We start from the raw sequence: 21,944 nt of genomic DNA on the forward strand, positions 1-21,944 counted from the left end.
ATTGAGAAAGCTAACTAGACTGTCCAATCTGGGTTTTCTCTCGCACAACTATTTTACAGCGGCTCCGTGCGGAGTTTAGTGCCGCCCATGACGATTGTGATTGGTTTAAAGAAGTAAACCAGATCCTGTTTTTCTCCCATATCTAAATGCTGTGTGGACTAGGCAGACCCTTCTCCGCTCCGCAGCGTGTGGATGCCAGCCTGGCAAAGCGAGACTACTATAACATGGACTGACAAAATTAACTACTCCAGAAAATAAACTACACATATAATTAATTGCCCAAAAGAGATTAAAAAACAAAAGTAAAATGCAAAAGAATCATGTAAAATGTGGCTTAAATACACATACTTGTGTAAATACAGCTGGGTGGACCTGTCAGAGTAGGCTACAACATTTTACAGGGACTGTGTTAAGTCTCTGTCTCTTCTCTTCATTTCAGCATCAAACCACATCTTGCAACCACAGACCACCCTCACTTACAAAATAAATGGAGCATTGTAGGGCCTGCATCTGCAAGGGATATTCCCTCCTCCACTGAATATAATTTTTTCTTTGTTAACGATGAATAGTAGTATGAGTAATGGTGTTGGTGTCAGTTAGAAAATGATACGTGATTGTGCCAAAATAAATTACATGTAGCTGTCCGTTTCAGTTGTATTAAAGTCTTGTGACACCATTGTTGAAGATGAACAAACACTCAAAGAAGAAAAATAAATGCAGCATGAATTAAAAATTACAAACTCAATCAGAAACAGCTTCATTGGCAGTACAGTAGTTTACATTTAAACCATGCTTTCTGAATTCACTTACTACATGCTCAGAGTGACGGAGTGAAAAAGAGAGCAATATCTTTTGAACATGTGAGGAAATGTACATACATGTATAAATACATGTTCAAAGTCCTAATGTGTCTACACGAGACATAGAAATATAGACATAGGAAGTGATACTGTCTAGGGGGGATTCGGAGCCCAAAGTGAGCGGCGCCACTCTCAGCCTACTTCCGAGCACTCTGCAATCTGTCAGGCTGAGTGCTGAGAGCTCCTCTCTCTCCGTCCTCCACTTCGCTCAGGCCTAATTACAGCCTTGGATTGCCTCAGGGGCCAAGCCTCCAGAAATGGGGACCATGACAGCTCCACTAACAGACCACTCCAAAAAAAAATAATTAACCGACCCTGGAATTAGATGAAAGGTGGCCTTTGCCCCTTTTGGCTCTTTATTTTGTCCACTATTCAAACCACATCTACTAATCAAATAATTGTCGAAGCTCTGTATGGGCGCAGAGCAGAATCAAAGGGGAAGGATGATCTTATTAATTATAATGGAGACCTTTTCATCCAATTATTAGAGTCTACTCGAAAAGCTCTAAGACAGGGAAATTATATAAGAGACGGTCATAAGACTATGGAGAGAGAAAAAAAATAAGAATAACAGTAACCATACCAGACTTGACATGTGGCAGCCTCATTCCTAAACAGTCCCACCCCTTCCTCTTCCTCCAACACATAAAGCACCCACACACTCTCTCTCTCTGCTTTCACAGACACACTGGACCCCACTGCCATCCCAAATTCCAGGTAAGTATGGGAAAAGGGTTGGCTAATGTTTGAGAATGATGGGCGCGCGCACACACACACACACACACAACACACAACACACACACACACACACACACACACACACACACACACACACACACACACACACACACACCACACACACACACACACCACACATCATCCATCATTCTCTGGGGTCCACCTAGACATGTTCTGCAGACCACCAGCTGATGAAACTATGTGCTTCTCAATCTGTGAGCTTTGGCCCTTGCTGCAGATTATTGTGCCGTTCCCCATCACTACAGTATATGTATCAACATAATAAATATCAATAAAAGGAATGATAATAAGGCACTCTGCTAATGTATCAGTAATGTAAACTACTGTATATTTTTTCTTCCGGCCCATGATTGTCAAAGGTACATCAAATTACCATAAATTTGTGTAAAAGGATCAGTTCACCCAACACAATAAAAGATTTTATCACATTAAATCAGATATATCACATGCAATTGGCATGTTGGTGTTTAATTTTTAAGATATATTTATGTGTAAATGACCAAATTATCTGCACTGCTAGAAAATCCAGCTTCTCAAAACTTTTTTTTTTTTTTTCATTTTTAATAATTTAGGTGGACTAATCCCTTAATAATTGAAGCTGCAGTTTTATAATACTAAATACAGTGATACATTAAAATACTAAATATTTTCTCACAGTGAAGCAGAGCAGCAACCTATGGCTTTGATAGGATTTAAGATGAAACTGAGAATACGTGTGACATCCAGAAGCAGGCATTCAGTATATATTTGGCTAAAGGCTCCAGTGTAATAAGATACAGTAAGTTACAGCACAACTACTGGAGGCAATGCAAGACCACTTGCATGGGATTTAAACCAAATCTTAAAACAGTGGAAAATTGCTCCGGATTAGGATTTGTCAAGCAGTTGCGGTTGACCAGCGTGGGCTTTGACAGTAGGTTATGTTAAACACATGTACAGTAATATCCTGTGTGTGCAATAGCAAATTCTTCACACTCATTATTTATTGAGTGGCTGCTCTGCGACGACATTCCTCCAGTACACTACTCCCTGTGCCTGACGCTCTCCTCTGCTATGCTGAATATGCACAGGTGGCAGGAAGGGTCCAACGAGCTCTGAGTGGAGGAGAGGGAGGAAAATAAGCTGTCTTTTTTCAGCATATGAAACAAATGTTTGGCATTCCACTGAGCACTGCTCTGCTGTAGACCTGTCTGTTAAAAGGCAGCAGTACGCCAGGGCTTGTTGGCAACTGATTTGACATTGGTGTCCAAGAACATTCAAAAGCAAAGAGGAACTGTACACCTCTCCTCTCCTGCACTTATTCTTTTGAGGTATTTTGGAGAGTTTTGCCGGTGTATTCCCTCTCTCATCTGTAACCAATTAATAGTGGACCTAAAAACACAGATGTAATTACTCAGGAATTTTCTCACTTGTGGTATGTGTCCTTATTTTAAGATCTGCTTTGTAGCGCTGACAAATGAGTAGACTAGACCCAGACTAGACCAGACTATGTCATACGTCCTAACACCAAGCTCCGAGACCACTGCTTTACTGCATGTCTGAGAAACAGGTACATGAGTTGCATTTTACACGGATCATAAGCACTGAATACCCTATAGGCAGGTCACCTTGAGTTACTTTCAGCTGCTGGATATTCTCCACAAAACTGATTGTGTAGACTGATAGCAGCAGATATTCTCATAATTTGACTTTCATCTGGCCAACATAAAACCTGTTTATTATTAAGTCTTATCATTGGATAATCTTTGTCCCATTTATAAAACACTGCAAGAGAACAGGTGAATGTAGTCTAGCATTGCCAGAACTATTATTTGCAACCTTTTGAGGCTACAGTTGTGCAAGATTGGAGGTAAATAAACAGATAAACCTTACTCTACATGTATCTGCATGCAGGAATAAAAAGAACATTATATAAATGTATATATATATATATATATATATATATATATATATATATGTATATATATGTATATGTACAGTTGTGGTCAAAAGTGTACATACACTTGTAGAAAATCACAATGTTAGGCTGTCTTGAGTCTTCAATAAGTTCTACAACTCTTATTTTTCTGTGATAGAGTGATCGGAACACATACATGTTTGTCACAAAAAACAGTCATAAAGTTTGGTTCTTTCATAAATTTATTATGGGTCTGCTGAAAATGTCACCAAATCTGCTGGGTCAAAATATACATACAGCAACAAAATATGTCAATTTTGGTGATGTAGCGAGTTGTGTCAATCAAATTAGCTTCATGTCATGGCCTCTTCACTTCTTCTAAGTGATTCTGATTGACTACAGCTGTTGACTTCTCATGAGCCCATTTAAATAGGGCTCATTTGACCCAGTGATTAGACTCAGCTACAAAGCTACAATGGGAAAGTCAAAGGAACTCAGTGTGGATCTGAAAAAAAACGAATTATTGACTTGAACAAGTCAGGGAAGTCACTTGGAGCCATTTCAAAGCAGCTACAGGTCCCAAGAGCAACTGTGCAGACACTTATACGCAAGTATAAAGTGCATGGAACAGTTGTGTCACTGCCACGATCAGGAAGAAAACGCAAGCTATCACATGCTGCCGAGAGGAGATTGGTCAGGATGGTCAAGAGTCAACCAAGAATCACCAAGAAGCAGGTCTGCAAGGATTTGGAAGCTGATGGAACACAGGTGTCAGTCTCCACAGTCAAGCGTGTTTTACATCGCCATGGACTGAGAGGCTGCCGTGCAAGAAAGAAGCCCTTGCTCCAGAAAAGGCACCTTAAGACTCGGCTGAAGTTTGCTGCTGATCACATGGACAAAGATAAAACCTTCTGGAGGAAAGTTCTCTGGTCAGACGAAACAAAATTGAGCTGTTTGGCCACAGCACCCAGCAATATGTTTGGAGGAGAAAAGGTGAGGCCTTTAATCCCAGGAACACCATGCCTACTGTCAAGCATGGTGGTGGTAGTATTATGCTCTGGGATGTTTTGCTGCCAGTGGAACTGGTTCTTTGCAGAAAGTAATGGAATAATGAAGAAGGAGGATTACCTCCAAATTCTGCAGGAAAACTTAAAACCATCAGCCCGAAGGTTGGGTCTTGGGCGCAGTTGGGTGTTCCAACAAGACAATGACCCAAAACACACATCAAAAGTGGTAAAGGAATGGCTAAACCAGGCTAGAATTAAGGTTTTAGAATGGCCTTCCCAAAGTCCTGACTTAAACCCCATTGAGAACATGTGGACAGTGCTAAAGAAACAGGTTCATGCAAGAAAACCATCACATTTAGCTGAACTGCACCAATTCTGTCAAGAAGAGTGGTCAAACATTCGACCTGAAGCTTGCCAGGACCTTGTGGATGGCTACCAAAAGCGCCTAGTTGCCGTGAAAATGGCCAAGGGACATGTAACCAAATACTAATGTTGCTGTATGTATATTTTTGACCCAGCAGATTTGGTGACATTTTCAGCAGACCCATAATAAATTTATGAAAGAACCAAACTTTATGACTGTTTTTTGTGACAAACATGTATGTGTTCCGATCACTCTATCACAGAAAAATAAGAGTTGTAGAACTTATTGAAGACTCAAGACAGCCATAACATTGTGATTTTCTACAAGTGTATGTACACTTTTGACCACAACTGTATATGTGTGTGTGTGTGTGTGTGTGTGTTTTGTACAGTGTTGGGAGAAGAAACCTATATGGACAAGTTTCAAAATTAAAATAAGTCATTGTGCAGATTGACCCCTTTCAGTGTTATAGTGTTATACACTGTTATTGATAGATGAATGTGTAAGCATCCTTTTTATATCTGAGATGATCAATGTGGATAATTCCCCATAATGTTTCTTCATCTTTATAAAAAAAATGCATACTATTTAATACGATAACCAATTGTTTTGTAAAGTATTATACTGCAGGGTAACTAGTAAATATACAATATTTGTCTTTGAAAGTGTAGTGGAATAGAAGAAAAAGTGTAAGCTAGAGAAGGCAAAGACCTGAAAACTGCGCTCAAGTAAATGTACTTAGTAACACACTTGTGTACATTCTTTATTATGTCATCTGTTGTACTGTGTCAAAGCTTTAATTAATGACCGTCATGCAGGGTCATGTGCAGCAGGGCCGCATCAGTGGACCCACTTACGGATGCAAACACATACTTATGTGAACACTTGTACATTTAAACACGCAACCGAGCAAAAACCACAAAAGCTGCACGCTTTCAGAAATGCACACACGCACACACACACACACACACACACACACACAATATATACATAGGCGCCCCCTATGAATGAATCTGCGCGTGGGCTGTGTGTGGGCTCTTCAAACTGAGAGTTATTACAATTTAAAAAACATTGTTGTGTATTTATTTGGGTAATGTGTGTTTCCTTGACTGTGTGTCTAATAATAACCTGACAACTGAATTATGTATTGAAATGTGGTGAAAGGCTTGCTTATTCTTTTTTTTTAAATTAATAGAAACATAACATACCATGAATGCTATTCTACTGGTCTGCATTTGCTCTGATGGTTTTAAAGAAAAGAATAACGGAGTCTAGGCAATTCATCAGTAGACCACAAGCTATTCGGGGGTGTGACTACAGTCACTGGGGTCTATATATTGAGATGTTTGGTCCGGTGGTACTGGCTTTATGTGAATGAGAGACAAGCTGCCCAGTGAAAAGTCAACACAGTGGGACATTGCGCTTCCTCACTTGGACACCCTATGCTCACAGACGCCACAATGGATTCCCGTTTTCGCGCACTTTGCATGACTTTTGTTCTGGCATCGTTCACCCGGAGGTCAGGTGCGGTCGGACCGGTTATCAAATGCGAGCCATGTGAAGTTGGAGCGCGGCTTTTGTGCAAACCTTTACCCAAGGACTGCGCCGAGAAAGTCCGCGAACCGGGCTGCGGCTGCTGCATGACTTGCGCTCTGAGCTTCGGCCAGCCGTGCGGCGTGTACACCGGGAGATGTGGCTCCGGACTGAGTTGTCAGCATCAGCCCGGTGAGACGAAACCTCTGCAGGCTCTGCTGGAGGGACGGGGGATTTGTGCAAACGCTACTAACAAACGACCTACCGCCGGACCGACACCTCCAGTCAATGAACTGCCAGGTAATTCTTGTGCATGTAACTTTTCCATATGGTCCTCTGTGCGCACATCATGCTAAATAGGCCTACTCTAAAGCTGTATATTAAGGCATGCCACGTCTTAAAATCGTTGTATATGCATATTAGTGTGAAATAACTGTACAAGTTAACTGTTATTATGTTATTATTGTTATTATGTGTTATTTGTCATTGAACAATTGAGTAGTTGGATAATTTCTTATGTCTATTTTGGTCCATTCACAAGTGGTAATCAATTCTCAATTTCATGAGAGTCCGCAATTTCATGAGAAATCCATCTCAAAGTCACAATGTCTAATTCTCGTCATCCATGCAAAGAGAAGGTGGAGGATGAGACTAGCTGCACCATAGGTAAATTGAAATGTTGAGCCTTAGTAAGAATTTGATGGTGTTAAAGAGATTTCAAAGAGAGGGCCGCTCAATATTAGACAGTGTAACTATTTAGTTTGTATTCTTAAAGGAAGGTAACTTCAGGGATTCAAGGGTTAGTGTAAAACCTTTATTTTTACAGTCTATGGAGGAAACACATCTGGAATCAAAGGGTGGAAGTCATTTTGCACATTTCTCTTCATTTCTTTCTAAAATTGAAAGATGTACATCATCTCTGGGAATGCTTCTGAATCTTGGATTCTTCATGACCCTCAAGTTGGCCTCCAGCTTGCTGAAAACAATCAATATGTCTCGTCTTGTGAATAAAAAACATGTTGTTCTCAAACTTCAGCAGAGAATATTGAGCCTCAGGACGAGGAGCGGAATTCCACCGGCTCAGGCCATCGGACCTTGTCCAGCACCCACAGACCCATGTTGGGACCCGTGAGACCTCCTCTTCACCCCTTTTTCCCCTCTGCCAAGTCAGAGGTCCTTGGACGGGAGCAGCAGAAGAAAACCCAGAGCTTTAAAATGGAGGAGCTTCCAGGACCGCTTATCACAGACACACAAAACTTCTCTCTGGAGACAAAACAGGAGCCTGAGTATGTAAGTACCAAAACCAATTTGTTTCTGTCTTCACAGCATACTGGAGGAATGTTTTTCTCCTCTTCCTCTATGTTTTGGTGTTTTTCTCCCCCTACGGGTGATGAAATGTTTTGGGTAGCGGTGCTGATGGTTGGCAGGCTTAGTGTGCAGTAGAATGGCATGGCAGCGAGCGGGTACGATGGCCCTGCGACTGACCTGGGTCAGGCGGTTGTTTGGCCACAAGGCGTCCGCGTGCCGGGTGTACTGGGAGCCAACGAATGATGGATTGGCCTATGTGAGTGCCTGTTGGGAAGCCCTGCTGCTATTTTGATATCTTTGGCCAGAGAAGTGAGCACACACTAGCAATGTGCTTTGCCTGGCTGTTTTGATTAGTGACTGGAGTACTTGGACTTGAGGACAAGCCTTTTGGCTCCCTCTTTGAGCTCTTTGAAATCACTTTATCCATCATCCGTTGTGTAAAGTGTAAGAGTTCTAAGTAGCTTTGGCAAACTGTTAAGCTGCTACAAGTCGGTCAGATGAATTAATACCTCATCCGTCACTTCTTTCATATTGCAGCCACCATTGTTTAGGTATTATGGCAGAGCAGTGTGGGTTGCAGTGTGAGCCGGCTTTGTTAACGTCTTTATTTTCAAGAAACAACAAAAGAGAATTCATGTCACAATCACATTGCAAAATGGAATATTAGTGTGTGCTAATGGAATCCGCTGCTTTTGAAGTTGGAGATGTTTAAGTAATGGAGAAAGTACAGTAACTGCTTATGTATTCCCTCATCTGTAGGGTCCCTGTCGGAGAGAGATTGAGAGCATTCTCAGCAGCCTCAAGATTGCAGATATTCTCAACCCCAGAGGTTTTCGCATACCAAACTGTGACAAGAAGGGCTTCTATAAGAAAAAACAGGTAAAAAAGCACCTTCAAAGGACCATCATTTGATATTGACTGTATGCTAAACTATAGATTCATGCATCAATTGCATAAGAGGCGACACATTATTTAAACATCTACCTGATAAAAACTTTCAATTTGATTTAAACCTTGAAAGGTTGTAAAAAGGAAATCCAGATTTCCTTTTTTACATGCTGCAATAATAAAGATTCAATACTGAGGTCTAGTGACTCAAACTTAAGGTCTCCTGCAGCCCAATTACAGATTTGTAGCTGTCCTCTTGTATTCATTGGTAGTCATTAGAGCCTCATCATTGCACCACCACACCAGTGAGGTAGACCCGAGCCACTGGCTCTGGAGACAGGAACCACAGGGGCCAAACCCCACTGGGGTTGACGGCTGGGACGATGGCCGTTTAACAGGAACCCTCCCAGGGAGACAGACGTCAAGGTGGCCACCGGCACCCATTGCGCTCCCCCCATAATTGCTGGACTTTTGAGAAGCATGCACAGAAATAGAGCTGCAGCCATCCCCACGCTCACATGGTTCACCCACGATTGGGTTGTAATAAATGAGTGGTTCTGACGCATTCATATGGAGGCACTTAGGGCTCCCGCGCCACTGCATCACGAGGCAGCTTTTCTTATAACATAGCAGTCCCTACTGCTTAATGGAAGTGTTCCCCTTGACCTGCAATCATCTCATAACCAGCCTTACTACGCCAGGCTCATTGTCTTTGTTTATGTAGAATGGACTTAGTGTACAGCTGCTGAGCCCTGAGGTGCTGAAGGAGTGGCAGACATTTTATGTTGGTCAGTTTAATTTGGACATTTGCACAATTTTCAGCAAAAACATACAGCTCTTAATAACAGTGAATGTCTTTTCAGAGGAAAAAAATACCCTGGAAAAATGTAATGCTGGAAACAAACACGCTTTGTACAGTTAACTGTGAAGGCGATTTGGATTTCTGTATTAGTTTTTCCTATCACACAATGTGTGATACTTTTGTATTGCAGCTACAATTTAAAACCCCATATGATAATTGTTTTGTCCTCACAAAATACAGTGAAGATAAGATCTCCTCCCCCTAAACTTAATATGCAAAATGTGATGTGATAACAACATTCCTACTTCAACTCAGATCGGCCGCTCAGTCTAACCCCGCTGTATTATTGAACTAAATAAAGATGTCTTCCTTCCTGATCAGCTCAGAGTCCTTTGTGGAGCAGCAGCACAGTTGTGTTAGCCCTTGAAATGAATGGCTGCATGTTTTACTAGAGTGGAGGTTGACCTTTAGTAAAATTGGCAGTAAAATAACAGCCTTTGGGTAGCTCCACAGACTCTGTAAGTCATTTGTAGTACCCATAATTTGGATCTGTGGGGTATAATCAGCAACAGATGATTCGTACTGGCCACCAGCTTCTGAAAATAGATCTTGGTTCTAAGTTGTTCACAAACGAGACTAAGCAAATATTTTACCAGGTTTCTGTTTACCTTAAAGGTCTCTCTATATGTGTGTGTAACTGGAGGTAGACCATAAAAGCAGCTCAAAATACCTAAGCGTGTTGGATAACCAAGGCTGTGTCGACTCAGCACAATCTGACCATTAATGCCTCTTAACTATTGCTGTTCTACTTCATTGAGTTCTACCCCCCAGCCCCTATTTCTTTTCCCTCCCTTCACCTTGTCCCTTCCTTCACTTTCAGTGTCGTCCATCCAAAGGCAGAAAGCGAGGCTTCTGTTGGTCTGTGGACAAATACGGGCATCCTCTGCCAGGTTTTCATGGGAAGGAGCAAGGAGACGCCCAGTACTATAACTCCGAGAGCCAATAGGAGCAGGACCAAGATGGAGGGAAGGTGGGAGCGAGAGCAAGAAGAATTGTAAACAAATGGAGACAATGAGGATATTGGGAGAGAGGTCAAAAGATGGCTCAGCCGATATATGGATGTTTGCTTTCTCTATCTGTTGCCTGTGGGACCTTTTTCAGAGGCAGAGCATAAGGAACAGAGGAAGAGAACCAGGGGGGGGAAAAAAGCCTCTGTGTGACAAATGCTGTACTTTTCTGCGATGGATGGATTCTTCATAAGCTTTTTGTCTGTGACTCTAACCAGGACAACTTTTGAGAAGATACCCTTTAAAGAATTTATCTCAAAAGCCTTATTTTGAATATAAAACAGACATTTGTCACAAACATTGAATGAGTGCACTCTTCATTTAAGTGGCATTGCACACGTGTACATGCTTATGATGTGTAATCATAATTTGTATGCTTGTGATTTGTTATAAAGACGTGTTTGGTCACAAAAACCATAAAATGTATGTATGCATGAATATGTCCTTCGGAGTAAGCATGCAGTGCCTTACTATGAATTCCAATTTTTATCCAGTTGCTTCCTGCTCCTCAGGGAATTAGACTGGGCTGTGCAGCTGTGTGTATAAAGTTTTTTTTTTAATGCTGGCTTTGAAGCTACAAGAAGAGGAACATTTCCTTTAGTCTGTACTGTGGTTGGTAATGTTCTGTTGTCACTTTGCATAAGCTGAATTGTTGGGATAAAGGCCACAAACCGTTGTCTCTGATCTCTGTGTAGCCAGTGATCCTTTTCATCACTTCTCCTCGATTTCAGTAAATACGCCATTTGCATGTAATATGCAACCCTCAGAGCTCTATTTTCACTTAATAAAGGCAGTATAAAATGATCCAGGTATTTTTCTCCTCATCATGCCTTCTCTCACTTTGAATGTGTATGAAACAGACTTTTTTGACAGTTGAAAAACACATTTAAACATGACCCCATAATGATGAAATAACATTTTATTGGATGCACATCTACGGAATTACTGTAGAAGAATATATACACTGATTCAACAAAACCAAAAATAGAATAGCAGCATTCCAGCATAGCATACACAAACAATCTGGTCCACTGCACATGCGCTCTCAACAAACAAAAGCAGAAACACGAGAGAATCATAATAAATACTTGAATAGATGCTAGAATAGGTTAGAAGTGCCCAAAGCAATCCTCTGCTAAACATGTGGGCAAGCAGAGACTAGTAGAGGTAGACATGCAGAACAACCCATCCCAAGCCTAACGGTGGCTTGGATGAGCCCTGATATGTTTGTGCGTGGCCACCATGCACATATTTGCGGCACTTTAAGTATTTCCCCCAATACCCATTGAGGAAACGGCAATGGAGATACATTCAGACAATGTCAACACATTGAATGAATGAGCGGCTGTGTTGTTTTGTGCCATGCACAGCTCCAGTTTTGAATAAATTATACATTAAAAAAAAGATAAATAACTGATCCAAAAGACTCTGAAATGGGCATGGCAGAGACGTGGACATGTGGTTTTGAGCAATGGAGTTACTTAGTCAGAAACAAATGTATACAGTGTTGCCCTATTTACAATCAGAAAAAAATTAGCAAACATAAAAAAATCTAATGGTTTATGCTAGTAAGAATAAATAAGGTTTGCTACATACATCGTGTAAATAAAATAAGGACATCACCCCTCTGAAATTGGATTTTACATTTTGTGTGAATGAGTGTGTTTTCATGAAAGGAACTCAGTTCATCAGGTGGAGCAAGTAGATGTACCCAAAACATATTTGCTTGTGTCTATGTGTTTGCGTTAGTGAGTGATAAAGTCCATTCTTTAGTGAGTGACTTCTTGATGACACTCTGAGTCACCGAGCAGGTCACTCGATCCTGGGAGCTTCTTCCCATTCCAGGAAGAGACACACCAGCAGCGGGCGGGAGGTCCAACCAGAGATGACTCACACTGAAAGAGAAAAAGAAATAGGAAACCACATGAATAAATCACCCAGTTTGCTTTTAGGATGAGTCTCTTTTCACAGGTGGAGTCAATTTTGTTTTGTAAAATCCCAAAGTTCTCACCTGCTTTGGCTTGTAGAAGCCATGCCGATCACAGTTGGGGAGGTAGAAAGTTGTGAACTTCTCTCCTTGTGTCTGCCGAGACCTGGATATCGTGTCTATTGCTGCATGCAGCTCAATGTGACAGGGACCCTGTGCAAAAAAGAAACAGTGAGAATTATGGCCACATGTAAACAGATACACAATACATTCTTTGCAAAAATGACATTGATCCCAATTATCTTGCTTGAAAATCTACTGCTCCACAAAATCAAGTGCTCCCTCTACTGGAAGTAAGGTAAATTACTTCATACAATCATCTAGGTAGGGTAATTGTTTTATTCCTCACCTCTTGCCCCAGGTTGTTGCGGATGACATTGACTTTGAGGCTGTCTTGGCCCTCAGCTGTGTCTTGGTGGTCCAAGGGAAGGTTGAGACCCAACAGGTAGTGAAGGGATCCGTGGTCAGTGACTTCACCAGCTCCATCTGTTCAGATTTTATAAAATAATTTTGACTTCAATAATTCTGTTTCTTGATAAGAATTTTGAAAAAAAAAAAAATTTTTTATGTTTTTTGTTGCTTTGTATCTTAAAAGTAGCTAATATTAACACATATGAAAAAGAGAAAAACCATGAAACTCTGAGACTACCTTGGCCCAGGTCTTCAGTGCAGACTCCGTGTCCTCTGGTCAGAGCGTGGAGCGGCATGGCCTCACCGGGCCTGGGAGTGCAGCGGAGACCCACACCACAGTGGGCTGTGTGAACCCCACAGGACGATCCTTTCTCCAGCGCACAGGCCATGCAGCAGCCGCATCCGGGCTCCCTCAGCACCTGCATGCAGTCTGCTGGGACGATAGGACAGTCGTCCAGTTTCTCCTGTGTACAGGCGGCACAGCGGATTGGCTCCGGTCCCACCACTGGGGACGACCTCACCACGGTCAAGACAGCCAGAGCCACTACTGCCACAAAAGTCAGTTTCTCATTTAATTCAGGCATCTCCAGTCTTCAGATAAATATGCTCTTCTTTTTTGGACTTGCCTCTTCAAACTTCTCAGTATGACTGTGTTTCTTGGACTAATTCCTCCAAACCAGCAGTATTTATGTGGACATCTGGCCTCCAGAGGTCGTTAATGATTAACACTCTTGCCACAGAAATAAAATATTTTTTACACAGTTACTTTAAACGGTGGATGACCCTGTTGGACGTGCGTAGATCCAGGTTCACAAGGTCTGTTGTCAATATTGACTTTGGAACATAAAGAGATGGACTTAAAAAACAACCCTGTTTTTGAACAACCAAAACTACTGATCTTTGGGTTTTACCTTTGATATTATGAAAACAAATTCACATGAAAACCGCTGTTTAAAGAAATGAATCAAGAAAGTAGTAATGAATAATATCCACAATAAGGAATACTAGATAATCCAAGGAGTTAAACTATGATTTAATGAGGGTGATTATAAAAAACTCTTGATACTCTTTTTTTATGAAGTAATAGTGAGATTGTGCTTTGACACTGTTTTCACTCTAAAACCCCATGTGTCCCTTCCGTCACTTTGGTGAAGGTTCCTCTTATCAGGCAGACAAATAAACAACATCATTCCCCTTTAGCATTGCTCAACCCTAACATTATGGATTGCTCTGCTGGAATCACAACATGTTGTTTCCTTGGTGTAGTATTCGTCATAACTATGTATTTTAGATGTGCAATACCTCTATTTACTCCGTGATATACGCAGCAACACCACTTTAGCTGTATATGACTCCACAAGACTTCAAGAGTTATACTTTTTTTTTTAAACAGAACTGACATGTAACACATGCACAGTAATAATAATTCAACTATAGGATTATTTACCTGTATTATTTGCTATTAGACCATTACAGCACAAGTTCCCATAAACTCCAGCATGTTTATGTAGAGAAGACAGAGATTAATATTTAGCTGCAACCCTTCATGCCGTACGTTAGGGTTCTGTATGCTAGTGGTGGTGTGAAGGTGGTTCCTTTTTTTTTTTTGGTGTATAAATTAAATTTCAGCACAATGAAAAACCAAACTAATGAGCATATGTGCGTTACCATTGATTGGTCATTTGAAGTTAAAATTGGTTTTGGATTTAAATGATGTTTAGGTAAAGTACATGAAGTCAAATGAAAGTCATTGATTTTGAAAGAACTCTTTATTTTGTACAATTTTACTACTTCTATTTTGTGCTACTACATACTTTTACTTTACTACATGTGAGAAATAAAATATATTTTTTACTCAATTACATTTGACAGTTACAAGTCACTTTCCAGAATAACATACACAAAATCAACAGAGCTCATTTTGCTTTTACTATACTATATATTTCTTTCAGTAAATGCTCACAAAGTATGTCTAATGGGAGACACACATGGCAAAAAAAACCTTCAAAACTTCAACAAAAATATATTGACAACAATACAATTCTCATTGTTCGGTCAAGACTTATTGGTATGAGTTATTGCTGTACCTTAGTTACCTTGTTTATTTACTGATGACAAAAGAAACTGACTGGCACATAGACTTTTAACTGTTGCAGTGCCAGCTCTTAACATGGCATTCCGGCCATGACAAATGTGAGGTTGATGTGACCTACATGTTTCACATTCTCCTTGTGAGGCCAGTGAACGGTGTTACTCAACCACCAGTTGGTGAGTTGTTGCCTCTTCAATGTTGACCATCAGGTTCACTAGCCAATCAGGAAATGGCTCCTCCTTGGAAATATTTGAGGACATGATGAAAAAAAAACAGAAAAAAAAAAAAAACTTTTATTACACCTATCTGTATTTTTACATGGTTAAAAATGTTTACTTAAAATTAACACTTACCAAAGATGCACCCTTTTTCCTTTTCCTGCTCATCTTCTGTCTAATCGGTGCGTGTTTTCGACACATATTCTTCAAGACAACAATAGAGCATCATCTCTTTTCCATTTGACTTGTCAGATATTTAATTTGAATGTAAATCGTGCCACAAATACTCACGTTAATGGACCTCTTATTTCCTAACTTTGTCTGCCGAGGTGGGGTAGCTTTATTTCTTAAATTCACTCTGTGTGGGCTCCAATCTGAATCAGAGAAATTCTCTATTTCCTTGTGGTGACTGTTGGTTGATTGGATTTGAAGAGAACTTTCTTGGCTGATGGAACGAGACAGCTGCTTAGGTCTCAGAACCCTAAACACGGCATCATTATCTTCATCGTCTTTGCTCTTGTCTTCTGACGTCACCTCCTTTGTCTCCACACCTGCTTGAATTTGAACATCATCATCCTCATCATCCTCCTCCTCATCCTCCTCATCCTCCTCCTCCTCCTCTCCTCCTGTTTCACTTTCTTTAAATTTATCTTTCAGCTCAGACTCTTCCTGTATGGTCTCCAGACATGGCCTCTAATCACCATTTTAAAACAGAGGGAAATTTACAAGGGCTAAAATGTCTATTTAATTATAAATTTTACGATTTTTTAAAACTCATTTCACATTTGATGATAAAAAACAGTGTACTAAAACTTACATTTTGCTGCTGAATTTCCATGCTGCTGTATAGTTTTGCTGATGTGTCACAATGCTGCAGTTTGAGGTTGACATTAGCTGATTATTGAAATCAGGTGTGGAAGCTTGATTACAGACAGATGGCAGGTGGAGCTGGATGTTCTTTATGACACATGAAGTGAAAATAAAGATTTAACCCTTGTGTTGTCTTTCCGTCAAAATAGAAAAGCAGTACTTTTGTTGAGACTTTTTTATCAATGTTTTTAACTTTTTCTTACATTTTTGTCACTTTTTTGACGTTTTCAACACTACGCAACACTAACTTATTAACTTTAGTTTTACAATTATTTTTGGAATATAAGTTCAATAAACCTCATTTATAGAAAATTATACCTAATGTTTGAGTTAAAAAAGCAGAAATTAGGTCAACTTTTACTCAATACTATTTCATAAAGACTTTTTTTTCAAATGCTATAAAATTGAATAAGACTAAAATTACTGAAAGTAGATATTTGTACTTGCCAAAGAGCGATCATGTTATTTTGGGTTATTCAACAGTGGTGAATAACACACTTTCAAAGGGACACCAACAATGTTACACACAAAGTTCAGTTTATTAGTCATAAGGAGTCACTTGCAACTTAGAGTGACTTATAAAGATACATAACAGCTACAAGTGTATGCCCTATGCAGGATTTACCCTATTATACCTATTTACTTTATATTTTATTTAGTTATGTTTATTTAACAGCCACTCATAAATTTTCTATAAACAAAGCATCAGGCTGTCTTTGAGATTTCACATGACCAACGGTTAAAGTTACTCAGGCTACTGAAGAATACCATAAGTCCTCCGTTCAGTTAGGCCTGAGCAATGCACCCCAAGCTTCTATCCTTAAAGGTGCTCTAAGCGATGTCACGCACTTTTTAGGCTACAACATTTTTTGTCACATACAGCAAACATCTCCTCACTACCCGCTAGCTGCCTGTCCCCTGAACACACTGTAAAAAAACATGGTCTCTGTAGACAAGGTTCCACAAACGCCAACAAAAAGCAAACTGTGCCCACCTGCACCATGAAACATGACAAACAGTCTTCCAGCCAATAACTGACAAAAAGGAATTGGTGCAGCAGCGTTAGCGTGTAGGCTACTTCCACAATGGGCGGTTATAACCGTTTTTTTTTTTTTTTTACAGTGGATGGTGAGGAGATGTTTGCTGTGAGTGACAAACAATGTTGTAGCCTAAAAAAAAACGTGTGACATCGCTTAGAGCACCTTTAACAAACAGCCATGTATATCAGCATTTCCAGTCTCTCCACTGCTTGCTGTTCAAATTTAACGGGAGAGAGGAGCAAGTGGGGTTAGGATCGAGCTGTTACCACCACCATCTTCAGCCAGAGAAGACATTGTTGTTTCAGCTTCTTCTTGCGTTGTCACCCCGGTGGGAGGTCTGCTAAAAGGGCTTGCACCAAGTGAATCAGTCGTGTTATTAACGTCATGACTACACAATTTCTTAGTAAAACCAAAATTACTTAAAAACCGCCTTGTTTTCTTTTTGCCATGGCTATATGATGCTCACTGCAGAATGGATTTGAAGGACTTTGCGCGCCGATTATTTTTTCTACTAATCTTTGAGTTAAAATGTACTAAACATGAGTAAGCGCTGGCACACCTTGATGCTCATGACAAGAATAGCATGTATAGTTCTTTATTTAAGTGAATTAGGTTTAAATCGCCGTCATGCATGAATGAATGATATTTTTGCAATTTTACACATGATAATTCACAATTATCACATTAGAAAAGTCATAGTATTGAATGTTGAAAAGTCATGTCAAAAAAATTCATTGCATAATATGTCAAAAAAGTCATCTTGGAGTCTGTTTAAGAAATTCATAAAAAAGTCATAGTATAGAATGTCGCAGGTCAAAAAGTAATAAAAAAGTCTTAGTATAGAATGTTAAAAAAAGTCATAGTATAGTATGTCTAAAAAGTCATAGCATACCAATATGTTGAAAAAAATCACAGTAATGTGTCTAAAAGTTATGAATAAACCATATTATAGTGTGTCAAAAAAGTCATACTGTAGTGTGTCAAAGAAATTCATAAAAATGTCATAGTAAAGAATGTCACAAAAATTGATAGAGTAGCAAGTCAAAAAAGTAACAAAAAAAGTCTTAGTAAGGAAAAACATCATAGTATAGCATGTGGAAAAAATTAATATATAGTATGACAAAAAAGTCATAGGATAGTATTTTGAAAAATCTATGGTAATATATGTCGCAAAAAGTGATAGTACAACAAGTTATAAAAAGGTCTTGGTATAGAATGTTGAAAAAAGTCATAGAACAGTATGTTAAAAAAAGTCATAAAAAAAGTCATATTCTGTCTGTCTGTTTTATTTTGAAGACCCTGTTTTCCTCCCTAGTGTAGTAGTGTAGTTTTACTTCCTGCCTTGTGTTTTTCTGCCTGATTGTCAACCCCACCCTGATGTGTTTCACCTGTTCCTGAACCTAGAGTCACCTGTCTCTCGTTACCTCATTATCCTGTGTATTTAGTCTTTGTGTTGCCCTTGTCTTGTGTCAGATCATTTTGTTCCATTTGTGTGTTTGTTTGGAGTCTACCCTGTTATCTCTGGGTTACCGTTTTTAAAATCCTGTTTTTTGCTTTGTCTTCTGCGTTACTTTGTTTTTGGACACCTTGCCTGCTGTTTTCTGGACACTTTCTGTTTGTATGGACTTTTGTTTGTGCATAACCCTGCCTGCCTTCTGAACACCTTTTGTTGTACAGATTTTTTTGTTAAATAAACCTCACCGCATTGCCTGACCATCTCTGCATTTGGGTCTAACATTTTTTACAGTTGTAACACTACACTACGTCAAAGTCTTAGTATAGTATGTCAAAAGAAGAAAAAAGTCTCAACTCATAGTATAGAATGTCAATTCATGAAAAAGTTATAGTGTACGATATTAAAAGTTGTGGTATAGTATATCAACATAAGTCAAAAAGAAGTTATAGTATGTCTAAATAAGTCATAGTGCATACAGTACAAACAGTCTTAGTATAGTTGTCAAAAAAAAGGTGCAAAAAAGTCATAGTATAGTATGTAAAAAGTCTCTACAAGCCAGGTTGAAACCGATGACCATTGGGTCTTCAAGCAGCATTGTATCACACTGAGCCATCTGTTTCAAACCTCTCACAATTGTTTAGTAGCCTTTTTGGCTTCTTTATTTCAGGTTTTAGACGTTCAAATTTGATGCTCCTCACAGGATTTGAATACCAGACCTCAAATCTTCAGGTAACTCAGGTCACAGTATGTCGTAAAAAATCAAAAACATGTCATCTATGTCGACAATATACGTCTAAAAAATTCATATGTTAAAAATGGTCACAAAGTGGTATGTTGAAAAAAGTAATTAAAAAAGTGATAGTATAGTATGTCGATAAAAAGTCATAGTATAGAATGTCTAAAAAGGTCATAAAAAACTCGTTGAAAATGTTGAAAAAATCCTATAATGCAATGTCTAAAAAAGTCGTTCATAGTATATTATGTTGAAAAAAGGTTTATAATATGTTCCTCGCCACTGTCGCACTGTTGCTTGCTCTGGAGGAAACTACTAGAACTGTCGGGTCCTTGTACATTCTGGAGTGTGGTCTAGACCTACTCTATCTGTAAAGTGTCTTGAGATAACTCTTGTTATGAATTGATACTATAAATAAAATTGAATTTAAATTAAATTGAATTGAAAAAAGTCATTAAACGTGATAGTATAGTATGTTGAAAAAGTTAAAAGAAAGTCACTGTATAGTGTGTGGAAAAAGTCATAAAAATGTCATAAAATAGTATGTCGAAAAAAGTAATAAAAACGTCATAGTATAGTATGTCAAATAAACTTCATAATATACTATGTTGAAAAAAGTCTTAAAAAAGTAATTGTGTACTATGTCAAAAAAGTGTGTCAAAATAAATAAAAAGAAAATCGTTGTATAGTGTGTCTAAAAACTCATAAAAACGTCATAGTATGGTATGTCAAAAAAGTCATAGTATAGTATGTTGATGAAAATCTTAAAATGGTTATATTGTAGAATGTCCAAAAAAGTCATAGTGTAGGATGTTGAAAAAAGTCATAAAAAGTCATAAAAAAGTCATGAAAAAAGTATAGTGTACTATGTCAAATAAGCCGTATAGTATGTCTAAAAAGTCATGGTATAGTACGGTGGCCTAAAAGTCATAATAAGTCATAGTATAGTATGTCGAACTAATTCTTAGTCATATTATAGGAAGTCCAAAAAAGTCATAGTACAGTATGTTAAAAAAGTCATTAAAAACGTCACAGTATGGTATGTCAAAAAATTCATAGAATAGTAAGTTGATAAAAGTTTTAAAAAATCATGGCATAGTATGTTAAAAAATGGTCATAGTATAGTATTTCAAAAAAGTCATAAAGAGTCATAGTATAGTAAGTTGAAAAAGTCATAGTATAGTATGTCGAAAAAAGGCATAAAAAGTAATAGTATGTGATGTCTGAAAAAGTCTTAAAAAGTCATATTCATAGTATAGAATGTTGATAAAAGGTAATAGTATAGTCTTTTGAAAAATTTATTTAAAAAGTGATAGTATAGTATGTCGAAACAAAAGTCATATTATAGTGTGTTGAAAAAAGTCATAGTGTAGTGTGTCGAAACCCAAGTCATAGTATAGAATGTCGAAAAAAGTCATGTCATAGTATGTTGAAAAAAGTCGTATTTTAGTGTGTTATACAATGTCTAAAAAAGTAATACATGATATAGGTCTATAATATGTTGAAAAAAGTCATTAAAAAGTGACAGTACAGTATGTCAAAAAAGTAAAAAGAAAGTCATTGCATAGCATGTGGAAAAAAGTCATCAAATGTCATAGTTTATTATGTCAAAAAAGTCATGAAAATGTCATAAAATAGTATTTTGAAAAACGTCATAGTACAAAAAAATGTAATAATAAAATGTAATTGTTGTTGAAAAAGTCATAGTATAGTATGTTGAAAATATCTTAAGAAAGCAATGGAATAGTATGCTGAAAAAGTCAGAGCATAGTATGTTGATAAATCATAGAAAGTCACAGTATAGTATGTTGATCAAAGTCCTAAAAAAGTCATTGCATAGTATGTTGAAAAAGTGAAAAAAGTCATTGTGTACTCTGTCAAAAAATGTCTTAGTATGGTATGTTGAAATGAGTAAAAAGAACGTCATCGTATAGCATGTCTAAAAAATGTCATGGTGTAGTATGTTGATAAAAGTCTTAAATTATGGAATGTCTAAAAAGTCATAGTATAGGATGCTGAAAAAAGTCATAAAAAAGTCAGGGTATGGTATGTCGAAAAAGTCATAAAAAAGGGATAGTTTACTATGTCAAAAAAGTCTTAGTATAGTATGTCGAACTAATTCATAGTCATATTATAGAAAAGTCTAATATAGAAAGTGTAAAAATGTCATAGTATAGCATGTCGAAAAATGTCTTAAAAAAGTCATAGTATAGAATTTTGAAAAAAAGTCATAGTGTAGTATGTCGAAAAAGGTCCTACAACATAGTATAGTATGTCAAAACATTCACAGTAGAGTATGTTGATAAAAGTCTTGAAAAAGTCATAGTATAGTATGTCGAAAAAAGTCACAAAAAATAATAGTATATTATTTCTAAAAAAGTCTTAAAAAAGGCATATACAATGTCTTAAAAAGTCATATTTTGAAAAAAGGTCACAGTATAATATGTTGAAAAAAGTAATTAAAAAGTGACAGTAGTGATAGTATAGTATGTCGAAAAAAGGTACAGTATAGAATGTCAAAAAAGGTCCTGAAAACTCACAGCATAGTATGTTGAAAAAAAGTCATAAAAAGTCATAGCACAGTACTTAAAAAAATAGTCATAGCATAGTATTTCAAAAAAGTCATAAAAAGTCACAGTGTATGATGTCGAA

The 21,944-nt window shown here is 38.2% G+C and overlaps 2 protein-coding genes across 3 annotated transcripts; one reads left to right on the plus strand and one right to left on the minus strand.

Annotated features, from left to right (window-relative positions):
* The first annotated feature begins 6,112 nt into the window (after positions 1-6,112).
* LOC116699487 (insulin-like growth factor-binding protein 3) lies at positions 6,113-11,875 on the plus strand. Of its 2 annotated transcripts, none has more exons than XM_032532104.1 (4): positions 6,113-6,720; positions 7,460-7,710; positions 8,488-8,607; positions 10,299-11,875. In XM_032532104.1, the coding sequence occupies exons 1-4, from the start codon at positions 6,330-6,332 to the stop codon at positions 10,422-10,424; spliced, it is 888 nt and encodes a 295-aa protein (XP_032387995.1). In that variant the 5' UTR covers positions 6,113-6,329; the 3' UTR covers positions 10,425-11,875. The 2 variants fall into 2 exon arrangements, with proteins under 2 accessions (XP_032387995.1, XP_032387994.1); XM_032532103.1 differs by having other exon boundaries at positions 6,117-6,720; positions 7,457-7,710.
* Positions 11,876-12,154: 279 nt separating this feature from the next.
* Positions 12,155-13,541, minus strand: igfbp1b (insulin-like growth factor binding protein 1b). The gene is made up of 4 exons (XM_032532105.1): positions 13,122-13,541; positions 12,822-12,958; positions 12,497-12,625; positions 12,155-12,380 (listed from the first exon to the last, which is right to left on the minus strand). The coding sequence occupies exons 1-4, from the start codon at positions 13,465-13,467 to the stop codon at positions 12,255-12,257; spliced, it is 738 nt and encodes a 245-aa protein (XP_032387996.1). The 5' UTR covers positions 13,468-13,541; the 3' UTR covers positions 12,155-12,254.
* Between the last annotated feature and the right edge of the window lie 8,403 nt (positions 13,542-21,944).

Source organism: Etheostoma spectabile, chromosome 12, assembly GCF_008692095.1.
Source record: "Etheostoma spectabile isolate EspeVRDwgs_2016 chromosome 12, UIUC_Espe_1.0, whole genome shotgun sequence".
NCBI lineage: Eukaryota > Metazoa > Chordata > Actinopteri > Perciformes > Percidae > Etheostoma > Etheostoma spectabile.